Source organism: Hippoglossus hippoglossus, chromosome 12, assembly GCF_009819705.1.
Source record: "Hippoglossus hippoglossus isolate fHipHip1 chromosome 12, fHipHip1.pri, whole genome shotgun sequence".
NCBI lineage: Eukaryota > Metazoa > Chordata > Actinopteri > Pleuronectiformes > Pleuronectidae > Hippoglossus > Hippoglossus hippoglossus.
Genome location: NC_047162.1, coordinates 10390834 through 10417750, shown reverse-complemented (window position 1 = coordinate 10417750; position 26917 = coordinate 10390834). Strand labels below are relative to the sequence as shown.

Here is a 26917-nt window from a genome sequence, read left to right as displayed (position 1 = left end):
TAGCCTCTCAATGTAGTTGTAGGTTACATCGTACAAAGTAGTTATTTGAGCTAACCTTGGTTTAATGCTTTGCTGTTACAATGCAGGGTCATTGGCAATGTCAATAGTATTAAACCGTATTAATTCTAAATATGATATTAGTAGTTTAACTTTAAGTGCCATTAAAAAATCTACATTTTAAATTAAGTATTGAGGTTTTGGCATCCCTTTTTATTTCCCCATAAAGTTTAATTTCCTCTCATCGGCTACTGATTTAACTTCTTTTCGGTAATTTCTTTTTTCTTCAGGCCAACTTGTCCCTGGCATCATACACCTCTGCTTCTTTATATGAAATGAGTCCTGTGTAATCCTCCCAATTTGAACCATATTCATGACATCCCGACAGAATGGATGTTTTATATATTTATGTAACGTAACATAACATAGAGGCCTTCATATAGCCTTCTTTAAATGCACTTGCTTGTAGATCTAAACTTCTATTTTGTAGGTGTAAAACCGATAGCAGCGAAACCTCAAATGCTTGTCAGCTGCCTCCCTGACAAAAGGAGCATTGCACTGTTTGTTGTTCTTGCAGGCTCAATCTAAGAGTTTTCCCCAACTTTCTGAAATTTATCTGCTTTTCTCATCTGGGATTGCTCAGCCAAGAACAACAAGCAGCTACAGAACGGAAACACATCCATATGCATGCTCACACATAAGCCTAGTGCACACACGAGTGAAGGCAGGAACACACACACACACACAGATGAGCACCGACGCACAGTAACGCTCTTCTTGGTCTCAGTAGCACATACTTTCGCACATGTTTCCATGTGTAATCACCTGGTACTATCAAAACACCTTTGAAAGGCATATTACGGTGCCTTGTGGCTGGCTTTGAGCGCGAGCCAAGATGAAACCTTGATTCCTACAGGGGTCTTGAGTAGAATGTCTGATTCCACAAAGATGCACCAATTATGAAATATTATCACGTGACACCTTGTCTGTGACTGGTAGGAGTTCCATATCAGAACAGTTGTATAGCTTATAAAATCAGTCACAGATGAAAGTGTGGTTTTATGAATTCTGGGTGTCTGGCACAAGTCATGTGTATCACTGGATCGTATCCATCACATACACTTGTGTCTCAAACCATTGTACCACATCAAAAGTTTGTACCACATCAAATGAGACGGAAAGAAGATGCAGGTTATCAATTATTTTTCGCAAATATTCTGTACATTAATGTCCCTGCCATTCAAAACGTTGTTCTTACACTGTATATCCAGCAAACCCAGTCCTAAGGGACAGAGAATTCCTGCAATACTTCTGCACCACTTTTTCATTCTCTCGCTCTTTCATTCTTCCCCGCTGCCAACAGCAGCCGAACGCAGCATGGCTGTTAGCAGTGAGGTCAGGAGAAATCAAGCATGCACCTAATTGGGACCAGGTTGAAAGCCACATTTAAACAGTTGTTATCACGCTATGAGAAGTAGCACTGTTGACCCTATAGAACCAAAGGTCCATTATGACACCCAGGTAGCAGCAGAGCTGTCAGGGTTAGGGTTAGGGGTTTAGGCTTAACCCCAACCCTCTTCCATAATCTAATCATCTTGTAGTTGTTAAGCAACGTTTGATGGAGGAATGCCTACCTTTGTGTTTGCTCTGTGTTGGTTAAGCGCATGGGAAAGACTGTGGTCTGGTTTAATACAAAATGAGTTCACAGTGTCTTCACAACACAACATGTTTATTTACATTCAAACAAAACCATAATCTTTCCTTAAGCTTAACCAAAGTGCTTTTGTTGCCCAAACCCAACCACAGTCAGGGCCATGGATGTGAATCCCGCTGTCTGGCAGCAGAGACAGCTGTGCCCGCTGTGACCCTCACTACTCGCCGATCATAAATGTTGCACTTTATACAACTAACAAAAAAACATACAAGAAAAAAAAAGTTTCCTCTGAATGTAACCAAGGCAGCAATTATGCTGCCACCACAACATAATTAGGAAAACATTTTAGGTTTGTATGAATGAGACAGGGTTGACGAGGGTTGCCGTGCTGTTGGACCAAACAGGTAGGGTTCAGCAATTGTTGCTTTTAACTAAAAGAATGACCCTGAAATGGAGAGAAAAATTACATAAAGCTTTAACAGCTTCGTTCTAGAGAAAGGTGTTGGGTCCGGTTAAATAAAACGTTTGCAGTATAGGCTGCTGTTGGCACTACTGACTGGTTTGCAGTTCTGAGCCCCCGGGTAGACTTCCAAAAGAAAATCAGCGTTGACTGTGGACGCAAACCGCAGCCTGTGGTCTGGGAGATCGTGGTTGTGCGCTCAGTCATCCACCTCGACTTCCTCCCGAAGACTTTCTGTGGCAGGACACCAACATCATGCTACTTCCACCTTTGGTGCTGAAAGAGGGCTGTCATTATTCTTATGGGACAACAAGACATCGCTTTTCTGGTAAATCTTACGAGACATTTAGGTGTCTTTGGTGTCTAACTTGCTGAAGCAACTTCCCGTCAGATGAATCAACTGGGGAGCACTATCTTCATTCTCACTATAATTGCAGGATACCTGTGGAAGATGCATGGAACAAACCTCAGCATTTTGAGGAACAAATCACTGTTACCTCATCATACTTTCCACAGAAGCCCCTATAGATATATCTACAACTTCTCTTTACCATATTTTGGAAATCACCATTTAGCCATGCATTTTCTCATCTGTTCCTCGTTTGGTTTTTTTCTCTCTATGTATTTTTCCAGTTCTCTACATCCCCTTATCTCCTAATCACTCGGATCTAGCCACTTGTCTCTTTCTTCTTGCTTGTTCTTGCATGACCATGTCTCTCAGTGTGGCCTGATCATTCTGTGCAATTACTTTTCCGTGCATTGGATTACCTGAAGCATCATAGCCAGAAATTCTCATTATCCACTAAAAGCAAATTCTCGTACTTCCTTGCTGCAAAGCAGTATCCGTTTCTCTCTTCTTTCCGTCCATTGTGTGTGTTTGCTCTCCTCAAAGATAAAGTCTCCCACAGCTTGACTTTTCCAGGGGCTAAACTAATTCAATTAGAGGGGGCATGTTTGAGTGTAACCTGGAGTTGCACCAGCGCAGGCCCACATTGCAGAATAGGACATACTGTAGAATAAAAGAGAGTCTGTCAGGTCAAACATTTTGTGTTGATGATAATGACGCCAACATAAATATCTCATCCTAGGCACGAATTTTGCTGTGGGGAAATTCATTTTGTTACTCGATCTTTAGGTTCATCGGTTTTTATACTTGGGACGGCACAGCTAACTTGAACTTGGCCCGCTGTCGTCTGCTGGGAATGTGATGGACAAACACAGGAGAAAATGGAGAAATGAAGATGAGGGGGAAAAAAAAACAAAAGCCATGTCCCACAGTCAGCAGTGTCCTGGAGAAATCTATCTTTTCTGGTGTTAATCTTCCATTTGTGTGTCTTTCTTTGACATGGATAATGAATGCAAAAGCTTATAAACTCACATGTACACCTTTTATTCTCATATATTTGTACATGGGTATGCAGAATACCCGCTTCTTTCTTTAAACATGTCTTTTTCTCGTTGTTGTATTCAACCAAAAATGCTTCACTGGTCGCTTTGTCTTCGAGCTCATCAAAGGTTATGGCTTCCCTGAACATCACTGCAAGACTTCCTTGGTTTGATTGCTGACTTAAGCTTTGGCCTTGGGTGAAACCATTGTGGTACCAGAGCAATGTTTGCTGCTGGTGCTGCATTGCACTCACACTGGGGATTATATGGCAGCAGTTGGAATAGTGGTTTATGCCTGTGTACCCTTGTTTAAGTTTGAAGGCCATAGTTGGCAGCCTGTGTGGTACGAACAACAACGGTATTATGTGGGTATGTGTGTGCTGGCATGTACTGTATGTGTACATGTGTGTGTGTGTGTGTGTAAGTTGCTTTGTGTGGCGGGCACATGAATCCACATGTACCCTGGTATGTGAGCAGCACAGTATCCTTGCATGGTTGTCACTGCCTTTATTGCAGAGGGCATTCCATAATAAGGTCTATGGTACTTGATGGTCCACATGAAATGATCTATGGCGAACCTATTGCCGCTATTTACCCTCATTTACTTGCTCATTTTCTCTATAATGCCGACTGCGATCATTTTTGGAATCGTTAAAGTGCATTTATTCGTTCTTGCTGCTATTCTTTGATTCCAGCCCGTGTTTCAAATTGCGAAAGAATTGCAAGGACTTTGTTGTCAATAACTGTTTGTTTCTTAAGGGTTTTGCGCTCGATCTATCAAAGTTAAATATTGTTCCAGCTTGAGAAAACATCGTAAAAGAACATCGCGGCTACAGCCATAAAAATATTACACAGTATAATGTGTTCCTGTCAATTATAGATAAGGGAGCCAATTGGATTCCCTTTTGTAATCTCACATAGTTATCAGCTCTCAGTCAAACAAACGGGAGTTGGAACCAGAATAGTACATTTAAAACAATATACCACAAAAAACATAAAAGAGACTTAAGTTTTATGTCTCACAAACATAACACACAAGTTAGAATGTAACGAAATAATCTTGTTCTCTACACGACACACACACACACACACACACACTCACACACACACACACACACACACACACACTTCTAAACTTCTATTTCAGTGAGGACATTCATTGGAAACACATTCCCTAGCCCCATACCCTAAGCTTAACTATTACGACTATGTGCCTATCCCTGAGGGGGTCTTGTAGAAAAAGTGCTGTATGAATGTGTGTGTGAATGGGTAAATGGCAAAAACTGCACTGTAAAGCGTTTTAAATGGTCATCAAAACTAGAAAAGCGCAATAGAAATACAGAGCATTTAACCCAATGTTAACCCTAAACCTAATAGCAAGACTTAACCCTTGAACAGACCATTGAAAGTCGGACGTTTGGCCAAAATATTTTCATCCCGAAGGTTTTAGGCTCAAAATGGTCCTCACAAAGAGAACAAGTACACACACACAAACACACGATGTTGGGCCCAAAACTCTGAAAGCCAAAAAAAAGGAACCATGAACGAGAAACCATGACCATAAGTGACCAATCAAAACGTCAAGTGGGAAACCAAAAGTATAAGCAAAAGGAGAAAAAAAAAATCAAAAAGGAAAGAAAACTGTCAACAAGTTGCAAATGAGGGTGCTGATGGGAAAAATCTATTATCTGAGATATGAATACATAGTTAAACCTTCAAATTCTTTGTTTGCCTTTACATGTTTGGTTTGGAAATATAAGAAATGATCGAGATTCATAAAACCAAGCAACACATTTTGATACTTGATACTTATTTGATTACATCAGAGGATTATTGATTATGAGTCTAAAAAGGCCGACGCTCTGTCAGTCACTTGATCAGTGAATAACAGGATCAAGTAAACCTAGTTTAGTTAAAACAGGGATAGAATCTATCAGAGCTCTATAAATACATGTAAAGGCAAAACCTGATCAGAGAGAAAAAGTAACTTTCATGCTATAAAATAAAAAATAGCAGCACCCTCACTTGCACCAATGTTGTTTCTCAGTAAACAGCTTTCTTTCCTTGAGTTTTGTTTTGTTGCTTTGCTTATGGTTTCTCATTTACAGCTTTGATTTTTTTTGGGGGGGTTTTATGGTTTTGGTTTTCTCATTTATGTTTTTTTTTTTTTTTTCCTTTCAGACTTTTTTTTTCAGACTTCCTTATCATGGTGACTCAAGAAACCATCATGGCGACATAACACCGGCAAAGTGAGTAGTCCCCCCCCCCCCGCCCCCCAATATTTCTCCTGTCCGTTGTCTTTTCATGATGGTTCCTTGATTCGCTATGATAAGGAAACAAAACTGGACCCAACGTGGGTAAACTCAGCGACGTCAGCACAGGATACGTAGACGAGTACTGAGACAGATATTTGTATCTGCGTTGGATATAGTTCAGTTACTACAAGATTTCTACAACACAACAAACCGCCCTTTCTCCACAGGCTTGCTCCAAGTGTATTTCTCGGAGTGCGATCTATTCTTTAGCGCTGATTCTTTTTCAGTCATTTCTTCAAGGCTTCACGTAATTCCACAATACTTGAATTTAGTCTTATTTTGTATTTTCCTCTGTGCAGGGACGTGCTGCCCCATGTTGCGTACACCTACCAAGTCCAAACCATCTCCAGCCGGAGTGAGAGTGAGCCCTCCCCACCTTTGGTGCATGTACTGGGATCGCCGTACTGCGGAGATGGACGGATCCAGAGGTGACAAGCATCTTCACACACACACGATCTAGACATGTACTAAAATGCATGAAAATAGTGTATTTAATTGGATATTTACAGTGTCAGTTGGTCAGTGTGTGTGTGAGTTTTTCTAAGTACTGCTCCCTGCTGTTATAGTTCCAAAGGAGAGGAATGTGATGACATGAACTCGATGAATGGGGATGGCTGCTCCACTCTGTGCAAGAAAGAGCCCTTCTTCAACTGCGTTGGTAAGTCCAATATGGATGAGGATGATTTCCCTCAGGTCGAATGCTTGTCGACTGTTGAAGGCTGATGTGAAAACTGTTGAGCTGCTCTGAGAAAAAGTTAATTTAAATCAAATAAAATCAAATAACAATGCTATGATGTGGATAAAACAACTTAGGGACGCTCAAAAGTCCAGGAAAACATGAGAGCCTACAGTCTTAAATATGTCGAAACTGGTAACTGTAGGATAACATATGCCATATTTAGTTTAATAGTGTTTATTAATAAGGTTCTATATATATTCTACTGGTCTTAAGTGATATTTTAAATGACATGTACATGATACCTGCAACATCTATCAAGTTCAGATTTGACAAACAGCTTCTTACATAACATTTCAGGTCTGTTTTCGTCTGTGCCACGGTTTTGTTGTCGCGTTTTGGATTTGACTGGTTCTGTTTTCTGCATTCCTTCATGAAATGGATCTGCACAGTTTCTGATGAGACCCACAGGCTCACAAGTTTGTGAATGAACAGATCTGACATCTGGGCAGCTTTCATCCGAGTCCCCCTCGCCTTTCTCAAAAGCCAACAGAATAAGAATTCCATTAGATATCATAATCACTTTGACCTGTGTTTAAAAAAAAATTTTAAAAAACGAAAACAAGAAAAAAATCTGGAAATCATTATTTTTTACAAGGCTGAATGATCTTACTCTACACAGTTGAGTGGCTGGCATCTCCTCCGTTGTTTTGTTTTATGAATAGATGGATGGTTTCCTGTCCAGTTCTCCTGCTGCCTGACAATCATTTTACCCCCTGTTGTGATTGTGTGTGCGTGCGCGCGTGTGTGTGTTTGTGCATGTACAGTACATGCATGCATGCACACACATATGTGAGACTCTGTGAAGTGGCCACTTAATCCCTGTCAGATTGCTGGATGACTGCATTGGCTGTGCTGTTTTTCCACCAACTGCAGTGCTCAGGGAGGTGTGTGTAAGTGTGTGTAAGTGTGTGTGTGTGTGCCTGACACCGTCTGACATAGTTGTAGTTTTGCGCAGAAATCGGACACTATAATGACGGGACCTTCTGTCCATCTGTCTGTATTTGTGAGAGAGGGCCTGCTTGTCAGCGTGCTGGATAGTGAAATAGAGAGCTGGATGGAGAATTGACACTAAGTATACAACAGGGCCAGCGTGCTACAGTTTGGATGAGCTTTAATAGGCTATTCACACGATTGAGCCGAATTATATCTGGAATTAATGAATTCGACAAGTTCTTTTCACATGACCCCACCTGGCCTTACAATCCCACTGGCTATGTTTGTAGGGCTCCGAGCCACAGTAAACACAGGTGCAGATAAAGCATAAAGGAAATGTAATATGATTTTCTTAAGCCATATTCACATTTTCCTTCTGTCACTGGAGTAATAGTTTTGGATCGTTTTATTTCTTTGCCCTGTTTGAACATTTTTAAAATGGTTGTAGGCAAAGGTGCTTTTATGAGATACATAAACAATCAAAAGAGGTATAGGATATTTTGTCATCTCTTTTTTCCCCCCTTTCTATTTTCATCTTTGCTCAACTCATCACTCGTTCTGTCTCCAACCGTAGTGCTTTTTTTTTGTTTTTTGCTCTTGCACTCAATCACCTTTCCACTTTTTTCCGTTATCTGTTTATTCTATCCCCTGTCCAGATTCAAACGCTTCAGCAACAGCCTTCCTCCTTTTCCATCCTTTCCCTCCTCTTCTCCCTTCAGCTCACACTCGAGCTCCTCTTTACTCCTGCAGCTTCTCTGGAGCCACTGTTTGAGCTTCCTCCCGTCTCGGCCTCGCCGCCTCCCCTTCTCCTTCTTTGCCTCTGTTCCCGCTGAGTGAGTGGCGGGAGCGTATTCTGTATGCCCCCTCAGTAGCCCCTCGTTTCACCATTGCCAGAGCACAGAACTGACTTGAGTTTTTGGCCGTGCTGGGGAGGGCTGGAATTTCGAGGAGGAGGCCCCGGCCAACTTGGCACAGAATGCCGCCTTTCCCCCTAACTGGAACCCCACCGGCTGACACTGCTTTAGCTGAGAGCTGAGAGCAATGAGGCCCAGGCAACCTCCCTGCTCCGCTCCCCTCTCCTCCAGTCCATAAGCTTCCAGCTCCAGACCTTAACTCCGGGTGGGATGTCTGGAAAAATTACTGCTGTATCTTTCTTTACCTCTTGACTTTGTCTGCCCCCCCTCTCTGTGTTTGTCTCTTTCGCACTTGTTTTATCGCTCTCTCTTTCTGCTCCTTTCTTCCCGACTACGAACGTACTCTCTCATCTCTGTTTGTAGATCCTCACAAACCCAAGAATTTATCCTCCTTTTTTCTTTTCCATGCACCTTCTATCCTGTACCTCCCTCGCTTGTTTTTATCTGCTGCTCTCACGCTTGACCTTCCAAAACAACAGAGATAAGGTCAGGAATTGTATCCCAAAGGATCAGGGGGTATGAATGTCCTATAAAAAAGGATTAGGGAAGGGAAGAGGGTGAGGAGGAAAGGTTCGTAAAAACCTACTTGTTTTGCGTTGTACGAAAACATGCTGGACATGAAAAAGTAGAGTGTTAGTGAAACATCTGACCGGCAGACATTAGCCGTACTCAGTCCTGACTTTACATAAAAAGTCACAAAAGCACAGATAGGTATTTATTTTAAGCTTTTCTCTTTTCACCTGCAGAGGAGCCGAGCAAGTGCTACTACTATGATGGTGATGGGGTGTGTGAGGACTTTGAGCGAGAGACTGGCGTAAGAGACTGTGGCCTCTACACCCCCAGTGGCTTCATGGACCAGTGGGCCTCCAATGTCGAAGTTTCCCATGAGGAGAAGCCTTACTGCTCCGGCGAGGTGGCTGCTGGATACCCTGCTGTCACTAAGGTAAGGCCTTTTTCATATACGAACTCCATAAAACGCACGAATAAAATTGGGTCCTGGTTTGCTTTTGGCATATGAAGAAAGCAGCAGGAGATTGTCCGGGTCAGTTGCTGTCACAACTACAGGAACATGTATGGAAATGGGGTGAGGAGTGGCGTTCTGGTAGGACACGCATGGGGGCAATCACGACTTGCTGCGGAAATCACGTGTTTTTTGTTTACAGTACATCGACACCGGCGTCAGCCCTTGTCGCAGACATTTTACTGCTGTATTGGGGTTAAATTTAGACATTTTCCGGGCATGTTACGAGGGGGCAGGCAGGAAAAGTTCCACGAAATGTAAGGAACTGACTCAGACATTTGCATTCTCAAATACAGCCCCTCCAGGAAAAGTCAAAAGTTTAGTTTCGTAGATAGAAACAATAAAACCAAATACAGTCGTGTATTCTTCTCTATTTCTTCGATGATTTGGTGCCCTTTCTCTCTCACCATTAACATTTTGCACATCATAATGAGGATAATGAATCTCAGCCATTGCGAGACACATCAAAGAAACTTATTTTGCTGGTTTTACCAGTGAAATAAGTTCAGAGACCATGCAAGACATTTAATTAGATGTCTCCCAGGGTGGGTGCAGAAATGTGCTGCTCTCATTAATGTAATGCTTATTGAAGACAAGAGAAGAAGCCATTGATTCCACCTAAGCCCGGTGGATGCATTGATCTGTTGCTGTCGCCTCGCAGAAAGGGGCTGATTACCCAAAACATTAGGGTGAGACTTACACACACACGCACACGCACACGCACACAACACACACACACACACACACAAAGCCTCGGACAAACCGTGCATTAGGCTGAATCCTATTTAATCCCCTCTCTGTGATATGGACGGTCAAAGCTAAGGCATGTTGTTGAAGTATACTATCTCCTTTAAAGCCACTATTTATGATACCACTTTGTTATTGTCCAGTCTCTTGACAGCTTTCAGGATATTTGCGATTAAAACCAAATGTTGAAAAAAAATATGCGGCACTATCTTACTTTGATGTGAGGAGTGACATCACTATCCATTGTTAAATTTTATGATCATAAATATTTTAACCCTACAAAAGAGAGACATTTTCTTGGAACTTTACTGACAGAGCTCTCTCCGTGTGTGATATTGGAACTAAAGCTCGTTCCTTCTGCTGATGATGCATTTTACAAGGCCACTGACCTGGTTATTCTCGAACAGCTGCGTTCAGGTGCCTTGCTCGAGAACACTTTGGCAATAGATTTAGGCAAAGCCAGGGAGGAGATTAACCACCACCGTTTAATGCATTTTAAAATTTACAGTATATTTATAGCACCACTTCTGTTTGAGCCAAAAAAAAGGTTACGTGATCCAACAACATTGCAGATGTTTGAGACACCAGTGGAACACATCCATGTAACCATAAAGAAAGGAATTCTGCTGTGAAGGACACATTATTCCTTCAAGAAAAAAACTTTTTTATTGCGGAGAACACACTGTTCCTCAAGGGTCAAGCCTGATGAGATCACATCGTTACAAGGCCACTGGATCGTACACTCTGTGGACACACAAGTGCATGTGTGGAAAATATGCAAACGCGGGTTAACAAAACACAGAAGCATTGTCTGTCTTTCTGTCTGCTTCTCAGTCTCCTTTTCATTCCCTGTCACTTTCTCACACGTTCTGTCTCCTATCCAGGAAATTGTGATTTCTGAAGCTTGTAGGTGCGTTTGGACAATAAAAATGTCCTCACATGCCTTTCTCTCACCAACATCAGTGCATCACTGAGAGTAACGTGCTACAGCAGCATCAAATACCATCTCATAAACTCAAGGTCCTAGAAGGTTCCAGCTCACACACACACACACACACACACACACACACACACACACACACACACACACTCACACACACACACACACACACACACACACACACACACACACACACACACACACACAATAATATCTTGCTCTCAGACACAAAAGCACACACAATGGTACACACAGAGATAACATAATGTGGCTGCAAATGAACTGAGTTGAGAGCCTCGTTTGTTGCTTCTAAGCAGTTGTGCAGTTGCGTGCGTGTGGCTATGGCGACTGTCCTGGAGGCTCTTACCACAGATGAAGGATGTGAGGGTTGGTTCTGGAGATGAAGACCAGGCCAGCAGACTTGTCTTCGTTCATGGATCCAGTTTAACTGTGGCCACTTTAGAACAACATATAAAACACCACAGTGGCTGAACACTAACAAAATATGAAGTTATACAAGATGTTACCTACTTCGATGGAGCTTTCAGGGATGTCTAGCCATTAGCTATTTAAATTCTGACAGTTTGTCTGACAGTTTGTCTTGATGGCAACCAGTCATTTCTTCGGCATCTGGACTTCATTCTCTATCTTGACTTCTCCGTCAGTTTGTGGGCGGTTGTTTACATAGCAGGTTTTGTGTTCCTCCGTGACTTTGAAGATTCATAGATGGAAAGGGATGAGAAAGGCCTTTAGGCATCTGACGTGATAACAACCGAGAGATCCGAAGCCGAAGCCTGTGATCTCATACTCACTTATGATGGTACGCTCTTGATCTATGATCTTTATTGAGATTTTGATGCAATTTTTTCGCAGCAGCGTTGTCTGCCAAAAGCACTGCGGCTTTGCTGACACAGACTCACATATTGCCCTTGACAGGAAGTTAGAAAACTGTTGGGGTAGTAAATTGCTTGGCAAATCTGAGATGACTGTCATCAATATTAAAATGGCGAGGACTGAGCGATGGCGCCTGCAGGTGGGCTGCGGGGCTTAGTTTCTGTATTCAAGGGAGACAACACTGAATATGTTACTTGTTACGCCATCATTTCTTGTTGGGTGGCTGGCACATACAGTGTATTCATAAAATATTCAGACCCCTTCACCGTTTCACATGTTTTTATATTGGAGCCTTATGCTAAAGTCGTTTAAACTCACTCCCCCTCATGTCACAACCTTATAAACCATAAAGACAGGATAGAAATAGACTGAAAAAAATGAAATACCACATTGCCATAATTAAGCTGAACCTTTACTCAGTACGAGGTTGCAGCACCTTTGGCAGCACTTTGAGCCTCAAGTCTTCTTGCGTATCACAACCCAAGCTCTGCACACCTGGATTTTGAGATTTTCTGCCATTCTTCTCCGCAGATCCTCTGAAGCTCTGTCAGATTGGATTGAGACCAGTGGATCAAACAGAGGACAGACGTTTTCGGGTCTCTCCTGTGATGTTTGATTGGGTTCACGTCAGGTCTCTGGCTGGGCCCCTCAACGACATTCACAGAGTTTTCCCTGAGCCTCTGCTGCATTGTCTTGGATGTCTGATTGGGGGTCATTGTCCCGTTGGAAGGTGAACCGTCATTCCAGTCTGAGATCTTGAGTACTTTGGACCAGGTTTTTGTTAAAGATGTCTTTGTACTTCTTATTCTTCTCACAACCTTGACCAATCTCTGTGTCCCTGCGACTAAAAAACACCCCCATTGCATGATGCTGCCACCACACTCACACGCAGGTGATGAATGGTGGCTGGGTTCCTCCAGACTAGACTTGATATATTCTTGAGGCCAGAAAGTTAAATCTTGGTTTCATCAAACTAAAGATTCATAGTCTGAGAGTTATGTGCTTTTTCGCATACTGCAATTAGCCTTTCATGTCTGTCCATCCAGCTATAAACTCCAGAACAGCGGTGTGCTGCCATCAGGTTCTTGGTCTGTTACCACGACACTTCTCCCCTTATTTCTGAGGCTGGTCGGGCAGTCAACTCTGAGAGGTTTCATGGTTGTTTCACACTTCTTCAATTTAAGAATTATTGAGGCCACAGTGGCTCTTGGGAACCGTCGAAGTAGCAGAATTTCTCTGCTTCCCCAGATACTGTCTCTGAGCTGAACAGGTATGGCTTGGTTTTTGCTCTGGTAAGCATTGTGAGCTGAGAGAGGTTATATATATACGGGTGTGTGCCTTTTCAAATCATGTCCAATCAATTGACTTTAGTGCAGGTGGACTCCAGTGTAGAAGCATCTCAAAGATGATCAGATGATCATCAATTTACATTTTAAAGTTCTTTGCTAGAATTGGTGACTGGTTGAGCACTAGTATTCATTCCGCAATAGGTAACATTTGTGTCCTTCTCTTGCTTGTTTATGTGCTGGTGTGTGTATGCTCGTGCAACAAAGAGATAAATAAGGGGGAAGCTGAAGACCTGAATGAGGTTATAAGTGCAAATGGAATTTCCAAAGAAAACCAATATTATCTTAGCAAGGTGTTGGGCCCACTGCAAACCACCAGAACAAGTTAATTTCTCCAAATCTCTGAATCTCTACTGGAGGTACAGGCACCACTCTCCCCAAAAGGCTTTCCCTCATTTCTCAAGTCTGAGATTACATAAAAATAAGAGCCACAGATACATTTTTTAAGAAGTGGAGGTAAGATAAAGAACTACTCCAACAGACTTTGCTGTATTACCATGTTGTCAACCCCTTGGAAAAACTTGCTATGCAAATGACTCTGAGCTATTTGTAGTAATCAGTTTTATCAGGAAGCAACAGCACATAGTTCCATCTTGCTAAAAGTTCCCTTCTCCCTTTCCATGTTCCAACTCTACAGGTCTTTGGTAGAGTTGGACTGGAGATGTGCCTCCCTGATACAGAACAATTCTAAAGTGTGTGCGAGTGTGTCGGGGGGGAGAGGTGGAAAGGTGCATCATTTCCCTCTGATCTAGTGAACAAGTCCTGTATTGGCTTTGTGTATATCTGCTTTGTTTGATGTCTAAAGACGGCGCTGATTTTGCGTGTGTGTCTGACCGTGTGTCTGAGAGAGGGAGAGTAAAGCGGGCAGCAGCGATAGGGATCTTTGCGGATGCAAGAAAGCAATAACAGCACAAGAAGGCACTTGAGGAGAAAGAGAGATCATGTATCTGCACGAAATCTCAAGTGTTATGTACTTTTGTGCGTGTGTGTGTGTGTGTGTGTGTGTTCGGGGCAAGGGGTACGTATTTCTATTTTAAAACACATACAACCGAGGCATGGAGGGAAACCGAGACACATCATTTATCTATTTTATAATACCACTGTGAATAGTAATCTCAATATGCAGCACTAGTGTGTGAGAGCTGAACTTTTTTTTTTTTTTTTTTGCTTGTCTTTTGAATCTTCATGCATCAGAGGAAAACCAGGGAGGATTGATGAATGCTCCCACATTCAAACCACTGCTAATGGAGGGTCCAGCAACATAAGAATAAACCCTGTTTAGGGCCATAAACACATACTGGCCCTGTGCACACAGTAGCTTAGTAGCCTGTGGTCCACCCGGCAGGATGTAAATGTGTGCTAGATCTTTGTGAGGATGACATACATTCATTTTTGGGTCATGGAGTCCCAGCACTAAATTACAGAAGCAGAAAACCACAGTGTAAGGAAGACAATTAGTGCCAGGAATAAGGGGAAAAAACAATGAGAGGAGGATGTTTTTTTTTTTCAGGATTTTGAGAAAAGCTAAAAGTAACCAAAGGCTTAATCAAAGGAAAGGAAGATTTATTTTTTTGTATTTCAAGAATAATTCTCTAGTCCATCAAATCCACTAAGAAGAGCAACTGAGCATCACATTCTTGGAATATATGGTGTAACTGCATTTGTCCTTTACCTGGTATTTCAGTTTGCATAAATGTGATCACCTCTAAATGTGATCACCTCTAAACCTCCTTCCGAACAGATGCTGTTTTTTGTCCGAATCTCTTCAAAGTTCGACACTGTTTTTGCACTAAAAGACAAAGAATTTCCTCGTTACAAAAATCGATTCTGAAGCGCAATTTGACCAATTCATCTAGACTATACATTTCGTTTGATATATTCTTAAAAGTTAGAATCAAATCTTGTAATGTCAAGTTCATGCTGAACATTTTGACGATATTCTTCATATGCGAAAATTTATATTTAGCTCGACTTTATTCTCAACATTTTGACTTATCAAATTACAAAATGAAAAAAAATCTTTCTCATCTCTTTATGTTTCTCATGCCTCATACAACAACAGTAATAATATATCAACTATCAGTGTAACAGTGACAGTGCTATAGTTCTGTTATTTGTACTTAATGAAACAGGAAGTGTAATTACAGAGAAAGAAAATCTAAAAAATTACCTGCAGATTGAGAAAATGAGGAGAGGTTGAGATTTGTAAGTTAAAATCAATATGAAAACGTACATTGTAGTTAAGTGCCGTCAAACAAGAAACAATAATGAATGATATTTGGAGATAGATAATGCAATGGCTGAAATGACATATAACATAATGCTGTAAATGACTGATGGATGAAGAGATGAGGTTAGTGGGTTGTAATTGGAGGTATAACAATGTGAAATTCAGTTTGATCAACGGTCTCACTGTGGTCAAAAGAAAATACGTCACTGAATAAAAATTATTGGCCATTCGCACGTTAATGGCCTCAAATGAGCAGTTTGATCCAATCAAAATACCATATGGACACCAGAGAATGTATGAAGTTAATAAAATTTAGACACATTAATGATCAGAAAAATGTCGACCTGCCAGTATCAAATTATATCCAGGTTTAATAGTTGTGTTGTTCTTCACCTTATGTTCCCTCTTTCAATGTCAGACTCGTGGCAAAGTGTCGTAGGGGAGCGTTTGATTTCGGGGGCTATACCAGTGAGTAGAGTAAGATGGTGTTTTAAAAGCTTCTCCTTTCTTTCTTGATCAGGCTCACACCCAGGTACGCAGTCAGACAGAAACACACACATGCACACACAGAGACTCACACACTCACAGTGCTGACTCCATGCAGGATTGTAGGGCAAGTCCATAGGGGACTGAAATGTACTACTGCTGTCTTTGTGGAGCAGAACATAATGTTCCCCGACTACCACACCATGGAATATGGCGAGCCAGCCCGACTTTCTCCAGGGGGATTGGATTGGAGAACTGGCCCTAGCAACTAACCTGTGTGTGCGTGCGTGTTTCCTGTGTGCGCTTCATCCTCGTACGTGTGCAGACTGCTTTGCCGTCATGTACATGCGTGTAGTTGAGTTTGTGTTTGCAGGGAGGGTGCATGTGCATTTGAACTTTAAGATCAAACAGGAAGCCAGGTGATTTCTCCAGAGGAGGCTGCTGCCCAGGCAATTTCTGACGAAACCCCTGGGCACCCCTGGAGAACGCTCCTCTTAATTATACATAAGCGACAGAAGGGATAACATTTTAGTCCTCTCACGCTGCAAGAAATTGCCTATATATGATGCTCACCCATCTCGAGATGTATGACAAAGACATGTGCACGAGGCCTGGATTAAATAACCTCTGCTACAGCCAGGTAAGTAATGTTTCAGAGGGGAAGGGGAGAGGGAGAGGAGAAGCGCTGTAAGAGAAATTATTCTAGACGGTAAAAACAAGGAAACAATAACTGGCCCCGTTTTGTCCCAGGTCCCAAATAAGCAGGCAGTGTGTGTTTGTGTACTCAAGTGGAGGATACATGCATACTGTATATAGGCTACTGCAGAGTGTAAATACACATTTACGCACATTTTCCTCCACATAAGCGTACAAACAAACACGCGGGCAAACTCACACATACTGTTGCACAAGCCGAGGCGCACGCACACGTACATGCCCACAAAAACAAAAGCTCATACAGTAGCCGAGCTGTTGCTTTCAGCAGCACAGGAGGGCCAGCGTCTCTGGCGCTCTCTCTCCCTCTCACCAGCATTCCCCCAAACCACACAGCCCTCGTCAGGCACCGTGCCAGTGACATAAGCGTGTGGTAACATTAAAAAGAAACCTCTGGGATGGCGTTCCTTTTTCCCTTTTACTTTTCCCGTTTCAATTATTATTGTGGTTCTGCCATGTGGAAACCTCATTGTGGCTGGTGTATTTTTTTTCGTGGCACTGATGACCCCCCCTAACATTTTCAAGCTGTTAATATGCAGGGTTTTGGCCCTGTTTTATTGAGCATAGGGGGCCACTGACTGAGGGACATTTATATTCTCCGCAGACCCATCTGTTTTCAACTTGCTGGCATTGTACGCTCCCCAATCCCTATACATTAGTTTGTGGTCTGTGTTCCCTACCACCCAGTCACTACTCATGTCTGCCCTGATGAGAATGGGATAGGTAAACTGCATAATTGCAGCCACTCACTAACTTTTACAGCCCTATTCTCAGTAGGCCATGGAAGTGGCCCATCAGTAGCCCTGGACCAATGAGACGGTGCGCTTCAGTGGGTATGGGTGGGGCTGGGTGACAGGACATTACCTCACACACCAGGCGCTCACCAGCATTCCAGTAAACCATGGGATGGTGCTTGGAAACTCATACTAGTTTCTCTCTGTTGCTCTTTCTCGTTTTCTCTCCACAAATGCCTCACAGATGCTCACTCCTGCTTCCAATGCTCTGGCTTCGAATTTTTATGTTCGCCTTTAACAAAGAGCGAAAGAGGAGCGCAATATACAAAATACCTGTTGATGGAAATAAACACATTTCAGGAGGTTCCGTGATGGGAAAATAATCCTCTCATGACGTCCTTTCCTGTATTTGCATGTGTCCGAACATTTCCAACAAACTAGGTCAGCGGAGTCATGCAACAGGATGTGAAACAAACAATAAACTCCACAGGTAACGCTCGGCCCCTGGTGCGCCGGCGCTTACGCCACTGATGACCCCGGGTGACTCAAAATGAAACCACGTTTTAGCTGTTGCTGTAATTACATTTACAGCCGAAGTGAATGACTGAACGAAGGCGAGAGCCATGCCCAAAATATTGAGACTCGAAAGGCAGTCAGGGTTGGAATCGTTTTGGGAAATGGGAACATGCAAATTGGTGTTGACAAGGGGGATTGTGGGAAAGTTGTTTGACAGAGATGAATTCCAACAACAGAAATGTTCTTACAAGCCAGTCCACCGATGATATCTAGCAGCGATGTGTTTTCTCTCTGCCACATTGTACATAGAATGTGAGGCATTATGTTGTCATGATGGCGTCCTCGTGTCTGTCTGCGTGTAGATGCGATACATTCTCATGATCGCTGTTTCACAACTCAACAATACAGAACCCAAGCTTGTACTTAATTGTTTTCGTAGCATCCTGCTGAAAACCAGTATTAAAACAAAGAGATTTCCAAGAAACTGCTGCGTCAGGTCGTATATTCATAACACATGTGGTTTGTCATTGTAATGTATCATGTGTGTTAATGTAAAACTGTACCTACCAGTTTAATTACTGGTCTCTTTTGGTGTGGAATGGCTTCATACTGAGGAATCTCGGCACCCATCGGCTATTGTCCGATGACGTACTTGCATCTGGGGGCAATAACGAATATTTCGGGGCTTCCTGTTTGCTATACACAGTTCGACTTGTTTCTTTTATCACATGAATCGCACATTTTTCCACAGAAAGTACAAATAGAGATACTTTTTGGATATGTTTTGGGTCCAGACGACATTTTTGGCTCTTCTCTATTAACAGCTCTCTGCCTATGAGTGCAGATAAATTAAAAAGCTGACGCATTTCGGTCGAGTGTGTTCCGCCTCGTTTCCTCCTCATATGGACTGTTTACTTGCGGGCAACCAAAGCCTGCTCAAACGTGATTGGTCGAACAAAAAAAAGAAGGAACCAGGAAGCTTCCGGCCCCAAGGTCACCTCCAGATTCTGGATATTGTATTTAGAAATGACAAAATGAGAGAAAATGACGTTGAAGAAAAACGAATTTCCCTCTCTGCTGTTTCTTTCTGTTGTGCTAGTGTCGTAAAAGTTGAGTTAAGCGGTACCTCCGGCTCCTGCGCTGTCCTCTCGTGTTTGGAGGATACAGGAAGGACCTTTGTGGGGCCTCCTAAATGTTTGAGGGGCTCAATAGTTTTTTTTTTCAAGAACATATGGCCCATGTTTGTGTGCGTGTCAGTGAGGTTTATTGATTTGAATCCAAGATAGGACATTTTGAAAATCTGGAGACTTCAACATCAGTCGCCGAGCCAAGGTGGGCGTAGCGTGTGCGTGTGTTTGTATTCCAGCCTGTGCATGTTTGTACATGGATATGTGTTATGTGCAGGCACATGGCTCTGAAGAGGTGACCTAACTTCATCCTGGCACCAGCTCTCCATCACAAGGGGAAAAGCTGTAGTTGAGGTACATTATGTTATTAGAGCCATTATTATTGTCATTACTCTGTCTTTACTAACAGCGGCGCTCACTATTTCCCCCCGGTTTCGGAGTTTATGTTTTGTTTTATGATGTCAATGAACACTTTTACAGTACAGACATATTCTCACAGTAATGAGTCTGACAGTTGCACTCTCGTTCTCCTCACCTTTATCTCCTTTGCTTTCCCCTTGGCTCAAGACACTTAGAGCTCGGCTTTTATCTGAAGTGGTGATTTACAAACACAGACCAGTCTACAGACCAGGAGTTGGCTGTTGTCTGCCAGTCTGACTAGCCAGCTGGTACAAATTAAGACCATGTGTGTTTGTAAGCGTGCGTGCGTGCGTGCGTGCGTGCGTGCGTGCGTGTGTGTGTGTGTGTGTGTGTGTTTTTTTTTAGTTAAGATGTTGAACTCATCTCCTCAGTGTTGCTGTGACTGTTTTCCAAGGAAGGTGAGAAGTTGTTTTGTTCAACACAGACATCTCAGCATTTGACTTACGTACCTCCAGCAGCCACTGCAGTGTCCCTGTTGTAAATCACAATAATGGGGCTATGTGTTTAGAATGAGTAAGAAAATAAAAGCGTCTCTCAGATCTTAAGTTGTTGTTGTGTTGTCCTGCTAAATCATTGGCCCAACAGTAACACAACCCTTTTACAAGACGTATTACACATTAGGAACATTAGATTCTTTTGTTACTTGTAAGAATTTTAATCATCCGTTTTCTTTTACCTCATAAACAACAGATCTACCATATCCTCCCCTTACCTTTTCCAACTGAGAGATTTTATGATCGACTCTCTGGGCCGTTTCTTTTTGTCAACGGTTCCTGCCGTGATATTACAGTTGTAATCGTGCAAATCGTTCTACGGTCTGCCGGCAGGTGGTATATTTTATAGGCAGAACAGATTGAAGTAGGGCAAACAACAACAGGTCTTGGTTAAGATGCGTACGTGCTGTTTGCTTTACTCCGTTTCCAAAGTTTGTTTTTCCCTTTTCCGTACGATCCAGACAAACTCAGTGGCTGAATGGGTGGAAATTTAGTTTCCACCTTTCCCTCTTTTAGGTTTGGTCTATGACCTGAGCTTGGCCTTTCTTTTGGTTCTTTGCAAACATGATTACATCGGTGTTATATTACAAGAACACGCCAATTTTTTGTGTGTTGTCTTTCATGTTGCAGTTAATCTTTGTGTGCACATGAGGGACTCTGAATTCAACACCTTAGAAGGATACAGTAAAAAATTTGTTTTCCTTCCCTTGTTTTTGGATGATAGAAAATTCCTGATACTACAGTGGCACTGAGTAGAGCATGTAATGTAATGCCAAGGCCTGACAGTCCCCTTAAATCCAATCAAGCTGCAGCAATTTTCACACACATATATATATATAGATATCAGTCTCGTAAAATGTGAGATTTTTTTTAATCAAGATCCATGAATCATTCCCGGGGAAATTCGTGAAAATGTCAAAAAAAAAACGCTCTTACAAAGTGAAAGAAAAATCCTGCATCTGCTCCTTTGTCCACATCCACGGCATGCGTCCATCTTGGCCCATGTCCCGTCCTTCTACCAAGTTTCATAAAAATCCTTCCAGCAGTTTTTGCACAATCCTGCTGAAAATCCCCAAAACAAACCAACAGACATGCAGGGGTGAAAGCATATCCTCCTTGGCCGAGGTAATCAGGGGCCGGCTGATTGATCGGGACCTGCGGTGAGACTGTGATAAAGGAAATCAACATCTGCTTTTGATTTAGATTTGTCTCATTGGATTCAGATGATGTATTAGCCATAAAAGTTTAGTTTTTAAATCCTGCTGTTTCTGAGACGGATTATGAAGTGAGGCAATCCAGAGCCAAAGGCACGGAGAGAAGCAGACCGTGTGTTTGTCAATAACAGGTACAGTCTCTAAGCTAGACTTATTTAACACAGTGATAGTTGTGCAGATGTTGGCGTAAAGGTGCTTATGCTGCAGCCACACTTGTATAAATGGTTATAGCAGCTTTTGCATATTGCCAATTGAAGCCACATGTTGTGAGCTTGCACTTTTGTGTAAAATTATCAGGTTTGGTTACTGAACCTGTGATTAAGTGGGTGCTACAAATGTTTCTGGACTCCTCTTCCTCAGTTCTGGGTGCATTAATCAATGCACGTGCCTTTTAACTTCCTTAGGGACTTATTGTTGAAAATGCACCTTAAATAACATCTGATCAAAGTACACAGGAGAACACATTTTCAACTGGAGCTTTCCAAAACATTAAAATGTTGAGATGAAAATTTCGGTGCTGATATTTTACAGCATTATTTACCTTATTATTATATGTAAATAATTCAGGGGTGGTACGGTGAGTCAGTGGTTTGCACGGCCCGCCTTGCAGTAAGAAGGTTCCGGGTTTGAACATATCAGCCATTCTCATTTTCTCCAGGTGGCAAAGGCATGCTGCTTAAGTTAGCTGGCTACTCCAAATTTCACATAGGAGTGAATGTGAGCGTGGGAGATTGTTTGTTTGTATGATGGAGGGGTGAGATGTTCAGGGTGCACCTCGCCTCTCACCCATGGATCAGCTGGGACTGATAATAGATGGATGGAGTAAATCATATAAAATGTGTTTTAATGTTCTGTAATTCCACAATATTCAATCCTAAATTTTAATTTAGATTTCTAGTGTAACGCATTTTCTTAAAAGCACATCTCAAATTCAAGCCTTTTCTACACTTGACCATCTGCAGTGACTTCTCTATTTTGATATTTCACCTTCAGAAGGTTGTTTCCCTGCACATGAATAAACATGAACTGGCCTGATCACACAGAAATGCAGATTGTCCTCTGGACCTGTCTTCAAGAAAGTTGGACTGGAATTTTTCTAACGAATGTGAAAGTAAACTCAGGCCCTGTTCAGATCTGGTATTAACATCTGTCTTGGGCGGACAGCTCTAAGTACAGGAGTGGAAGCAGCCAAGATGCATTGTGGATGCATTTGAGATCCGATCACTCAGACCGCATTCGGAGGTGGTCTGGGACGCTCTGTGGTCACATTCTTTCAGCTGTGTGGACGTAAACCTGTCCAGGGCCACACCGACGGACCGCCTACTCAGCTGACATCCTCCGATCCGTTTTCATGATGAACTTACAGTATTTTACATTTATTTACTACCTCCGCCACAGTAATGACATTGTCTGTTTCTTTTACTATTTCAAATGAGCAAAATCCTAAAACGGTGTGAAGCGCATTGATCTGCTCAGCCGCTCCTGTATCCACTCTCCCTCCCTCCCTCTCACACACACACACACACACACACAGACACACACACACACACACACGCTGACACATTAACAACCCCCCTGCCATAGTCAGACTGAGAAGAAACAACATCATTTGATCTCTGCGAACAGAAATGACGTGCGTGTGTGTTTGCACATAGAGCGGCGCAGTGAGACCCGATCACAAGTGGCCGCTTGAGACACATACGGGGATAAATTCTAATTCCAGGTGCGAACTGAGGAACTAAGAGGTGTTCACTTGTGATCGAATGACCCGAGACAAATGTTAATAACAGGTCCGAACCGGGCCTAGGATGCTGAAGTATGTGAAGTTCTAATAAAATATGTGTTCGGTGTTTGCGATCATGGACCTGAGCCTTTAGATTTATGTCGGAAACTAAGATGTTTCTGATCAAACAGGAGCCAAAGTAATGGGAATACCAAACACAGCTGAAAATGGACTTTAACCACACGCATGAGGAAGTTGTCAAGAGCGAGAGTGGGCGGGGTGAGAGAGGAGAGAAAAAACGTCTTTGAAAAAAAGAGGAAAGGGCTTGAATGGTACTTTTTTTTAATCATGATGTAGTTGGTAGAACCATCAAATCACAAAAAGACGGTCGTGGGTTTGAATCCAGAACTTTCTCCCAGTGCCTGTTTACGTTTCTCCTCCTCCTCCGTCCTCCTGCACTCCAAAAACATGCCTTGTTTTTCTCCATGGCTACATCCACACTACTCCATTTTAATTTTCAAACGCTTCACTGTCGTACACACTGCCTCAACGCTGCAGGCCCCGTTTTAGTTTGCAAAATCCGGGGCTGCATCGTAGTATGGATGGGCCAAAATTAAGACATTTGGAAATGATGACGCATCTGTTTCCATGTGACTTGAATATTAGTGGTGAAAGCAAAAAGTTGTAAACACCCACAGTCAGTAACAGTTCCACGTTGGTCCATGAAAAGAAATCCCTCGTCTTACTTTTCACCATTTTTGTTTCCCATTCGTAGTATTTTCTGAAAACATGCACGGATGGATAAATGGACAAAATAAAATAACAATAAAACACAGTTAAACAGCTAACACGGAGTGATTTGACTCTTGCCATTGCATTGTGTGGAGGTTGGAGGAAGTGTACGAGCCACGGGGAGACTTGTGAATTACCTCCTACTGGTGTGATGCTTTGTGGGGGGTGTTTGCTCCAGGCCAAGGGTTTTTGGCATGCCAAGCAGTGTTTGTCTGTCTCAAACGGTAGGTTGTTAGAAAAACACACCAGGAGATGAGGGGGAGGAAAAGGGTGAGAGGAGGAGGGGTGTGGAGGGAGGTGTAGCTGCGGTGCCACCTGTGTTTACATGAATAAGTCATCAGTTTGCACATGGAAATGGTTTTGTCACCTGCCACGCCAGCGAAGGGTTAGCAATGGAAACAGCTCCTCTCGACTCGGAGTCATTAGCAGACCCACAGTCGCTCCAAAGCATATTGGTTAATTAAGTCATCCAGTCGGGGAGAGTCACACAGAGCGGCGTGGGTTTTTTGTTTTTTTTGTCTGGACCAAAGAAAGCAATGGGCTGGGAAGCATTATATACGCTTGAGTGAAATGAAAACGAATTGAAATCTAAATTTGTTGCTCTGTTTGTTAATTAAAATGTAGCAAACGACTCTGTTTGCTGTCTACGCGGAAATCTGAGGTCACGTGAGTGAGAAGGTACGTCTGCTCAACCGGGGCCAAAGTCTCGTGGCAAACTGACCTCAGGTGTTTCTCACCTGCATTTTTCGCGTTTGTGCCACTTCAGCTCTCGGCAGAAAAGGTCACGTCAACAGATCCAGGGGACAGATATATGGACATATAGCTGGTCTGGCCAGATTTCCATGGTGGCAGGAATCTTACAGCAGCCTCCCCAGCAAAATTCTCATGTTACCGGTGTCTCATTTCACCAGCTCAGGGCAACGGGCGAAACTCGCCGTCCTTGGGCATCTGCCCTCTCTCCCCTTTGTCGGTGTTTATCTACTGCTCCGTAACCTTTCACCACCCATTACTTTTCTTTTTCTGTCTAAATGCAGAATATCATGCCAGCATAGTTTATGAGGAGATAATGTGTGAGATAAAAATCCTGGAGGGGGTCCTTTAAGCAATAATAATAATTATTGTTATTATCGTAGATCATTTTCTAAAACATATTGATTATTGAACAAGATAAAAAAAGTCATAAAACTATAATACAAAAAAAACATGCAGCCAGTTAAAAAACATGAATGAAAACATGATGTAAAATAGAAATGATTATATAAAAAACAGATTTACAGTAGAAAAGCCTTCCCGTTGAAGTGCGTTTAGAGGATGGTTTTAAAAGAGGGGTTCTGAGTTTGCTATAGGTTCAGGTAAGAGGGTCCTACCTGAGAAAGGAAGGCAGCAGAAGGGCTAAAAAGGTCATAAGTAGTTAGTGAGATTTAAAAAAAATGCTCTTACAGGTACAGCAGCTATAGCGTAGCGTTGCAACATGATATCTTCTTATCTCTTAGAATTCTGGCAGTGGAGTTTGGACCCGGCCGGAGACGAGAGATGGCTTTTTGGCTGAGCCCCAGAATAATGAGGGGACTCTGTCATCGTAGGATTAATGATGACTGTATATTATAGTTTTATGTTGAGTTCTATTCCCTTTACTCTTAAAGCCTCGCCATTATCACTGCTTCTGATAGGGGGACGGAGTGGTAAGGTGAGACGTTCGGCTTCCAGTCATCATTCTTTAGCTGTTTAGCTATGATTGATAAATTTTGCTTGATAAGTATTTATCAGTGGTTACATACTGTAATCTATCATTTTATTAATGGACTAATTACAGTATATCTATGTAGTACTAATACATATTTTCATTACATCTTAGATCAACTCACATGTGCTTCTCTGGGTCTGTGTACTCTGCAACAACAGCAGCAGTTTGTATTAAGGTTAATACATAATTTAGTTTGCCTGTTTGTTGCAAGCATGCAACAGGCGAGTAAGGCTGGGATGCTGAGTCAGTGAAGGGAATCTGCCGAATGTTAAGGAAACGCTAAAGCTGTACCGCTGTGTGACAATTGAGGCACAAGAGAGAATCATAAAAACTCTGATGGTTTAAAAACCCCAGCACCTTGTTCCTCCATAACAGCAGAGGTTGGTGTGAGGAAGATTCAGAAGAAGAGCAGTGTCATGTGACGTGTGCGACGCATGACAGGGCACTGGGTTTGTTGACGGGACACAAAGAAACAGCGCTGCACAGAACACACGTCAGCCGCACACGTCAGCCCCAACAGCTGACACACAGCAGACAGTTGTGGAAAAAAGAGAAGTCGCAGAATTGTCCAAAGGGCACAACTGTAACCAATTGTAAGGTTTTTTATAGATGTATGTAAGAAACACACCACTTAGCTACGTAGCTGATTTAACTTTAACAGAATATCTGACTTTAACAGAATTTGAGCGTGTTGTCTTCTGAACTTAGGACTGTGTTCCTCCCTCTAACTTTGAGTCGGATTCTGATGAAAGGTGAGAGAAAGGTGGAAGAAAGGTGGAAGCTCCTCGTAATTGTCAACAGGAGCAGATGATAGGAACAGAGCGTCTCCGAGTGTAATCGCCTGTTAGCTTGAATAATTAGATAGAACAAAAGGTACGTTTGCAACATTACATCATTATTTGCATAATCCATCTATTTCTGTATATTTCATGAAATAAGGTACAAAAGTCAGACTCAGTGGATCACACGGTGTACCGCAAGTTTAGAAAACCCAAGATGTCATACCATGAGCACTTTCTTTGCTAAAGTGTTCCCCTTTCGTATCTTACATTTGTCTCTTCGTCTTTACACAAGCAACATTATGCAACCGTGCTATAAATTAAAAAGAAAAACTGCTTCTATCTAGAAAAATACAAACAAAAATAACAAATTTTCCTGTTCCTTTTCTTTTAATGTTTCCTCAGACGTGTCAGTCCAAGGTGTTTGATCTGTCCGACGGCGTGTCGCAGTACGCGTGGTTCCCCTGCCGTGACGCCCATGACTCCGCCTGGGGATATCCCAGCTATTGGCTCAAGGTGAGACCTACTGCATATCCATTAAATATGGCTCTGGCGGTATCGAAAACGATGCATTTTGTTGCAGTGCTCTGGTATTTGA

General features: G+C 42.5%; 1 protein-coding gene across 2 annotated transcripts in view; it reads left to right on the top strand.

Moving 5' to 3' along the window:
• Window positions 1-26917, top strand: part of pappaa (pregnancy-associated plasma protein A, pappalysin 1a) — an 87173-nt gene that overhangs the window by 28100 nt on the left and 32156 nt on the right. For both annotated transcript variants that reach the window (XM_034602700.1, XM_034602699.1), the window contains exons 8-11: window positions 6112-6240; window positions 6379-6470; window positions 9145-9341; window positions 26725-26835. In XM_034602700.1, the coding sequence (XP_034458591.1) occupies window positions 6112-6240; window positions 6379-6470; window positions 9145-9341; window positions 26725-26835 (529 nt within the window). The remainder of the gene's footprint in view (window positions 1-6111; window positions 6241-6378; window positions 6471-9144; window positions 9342-26724; window positions 26836-26917) is intronic.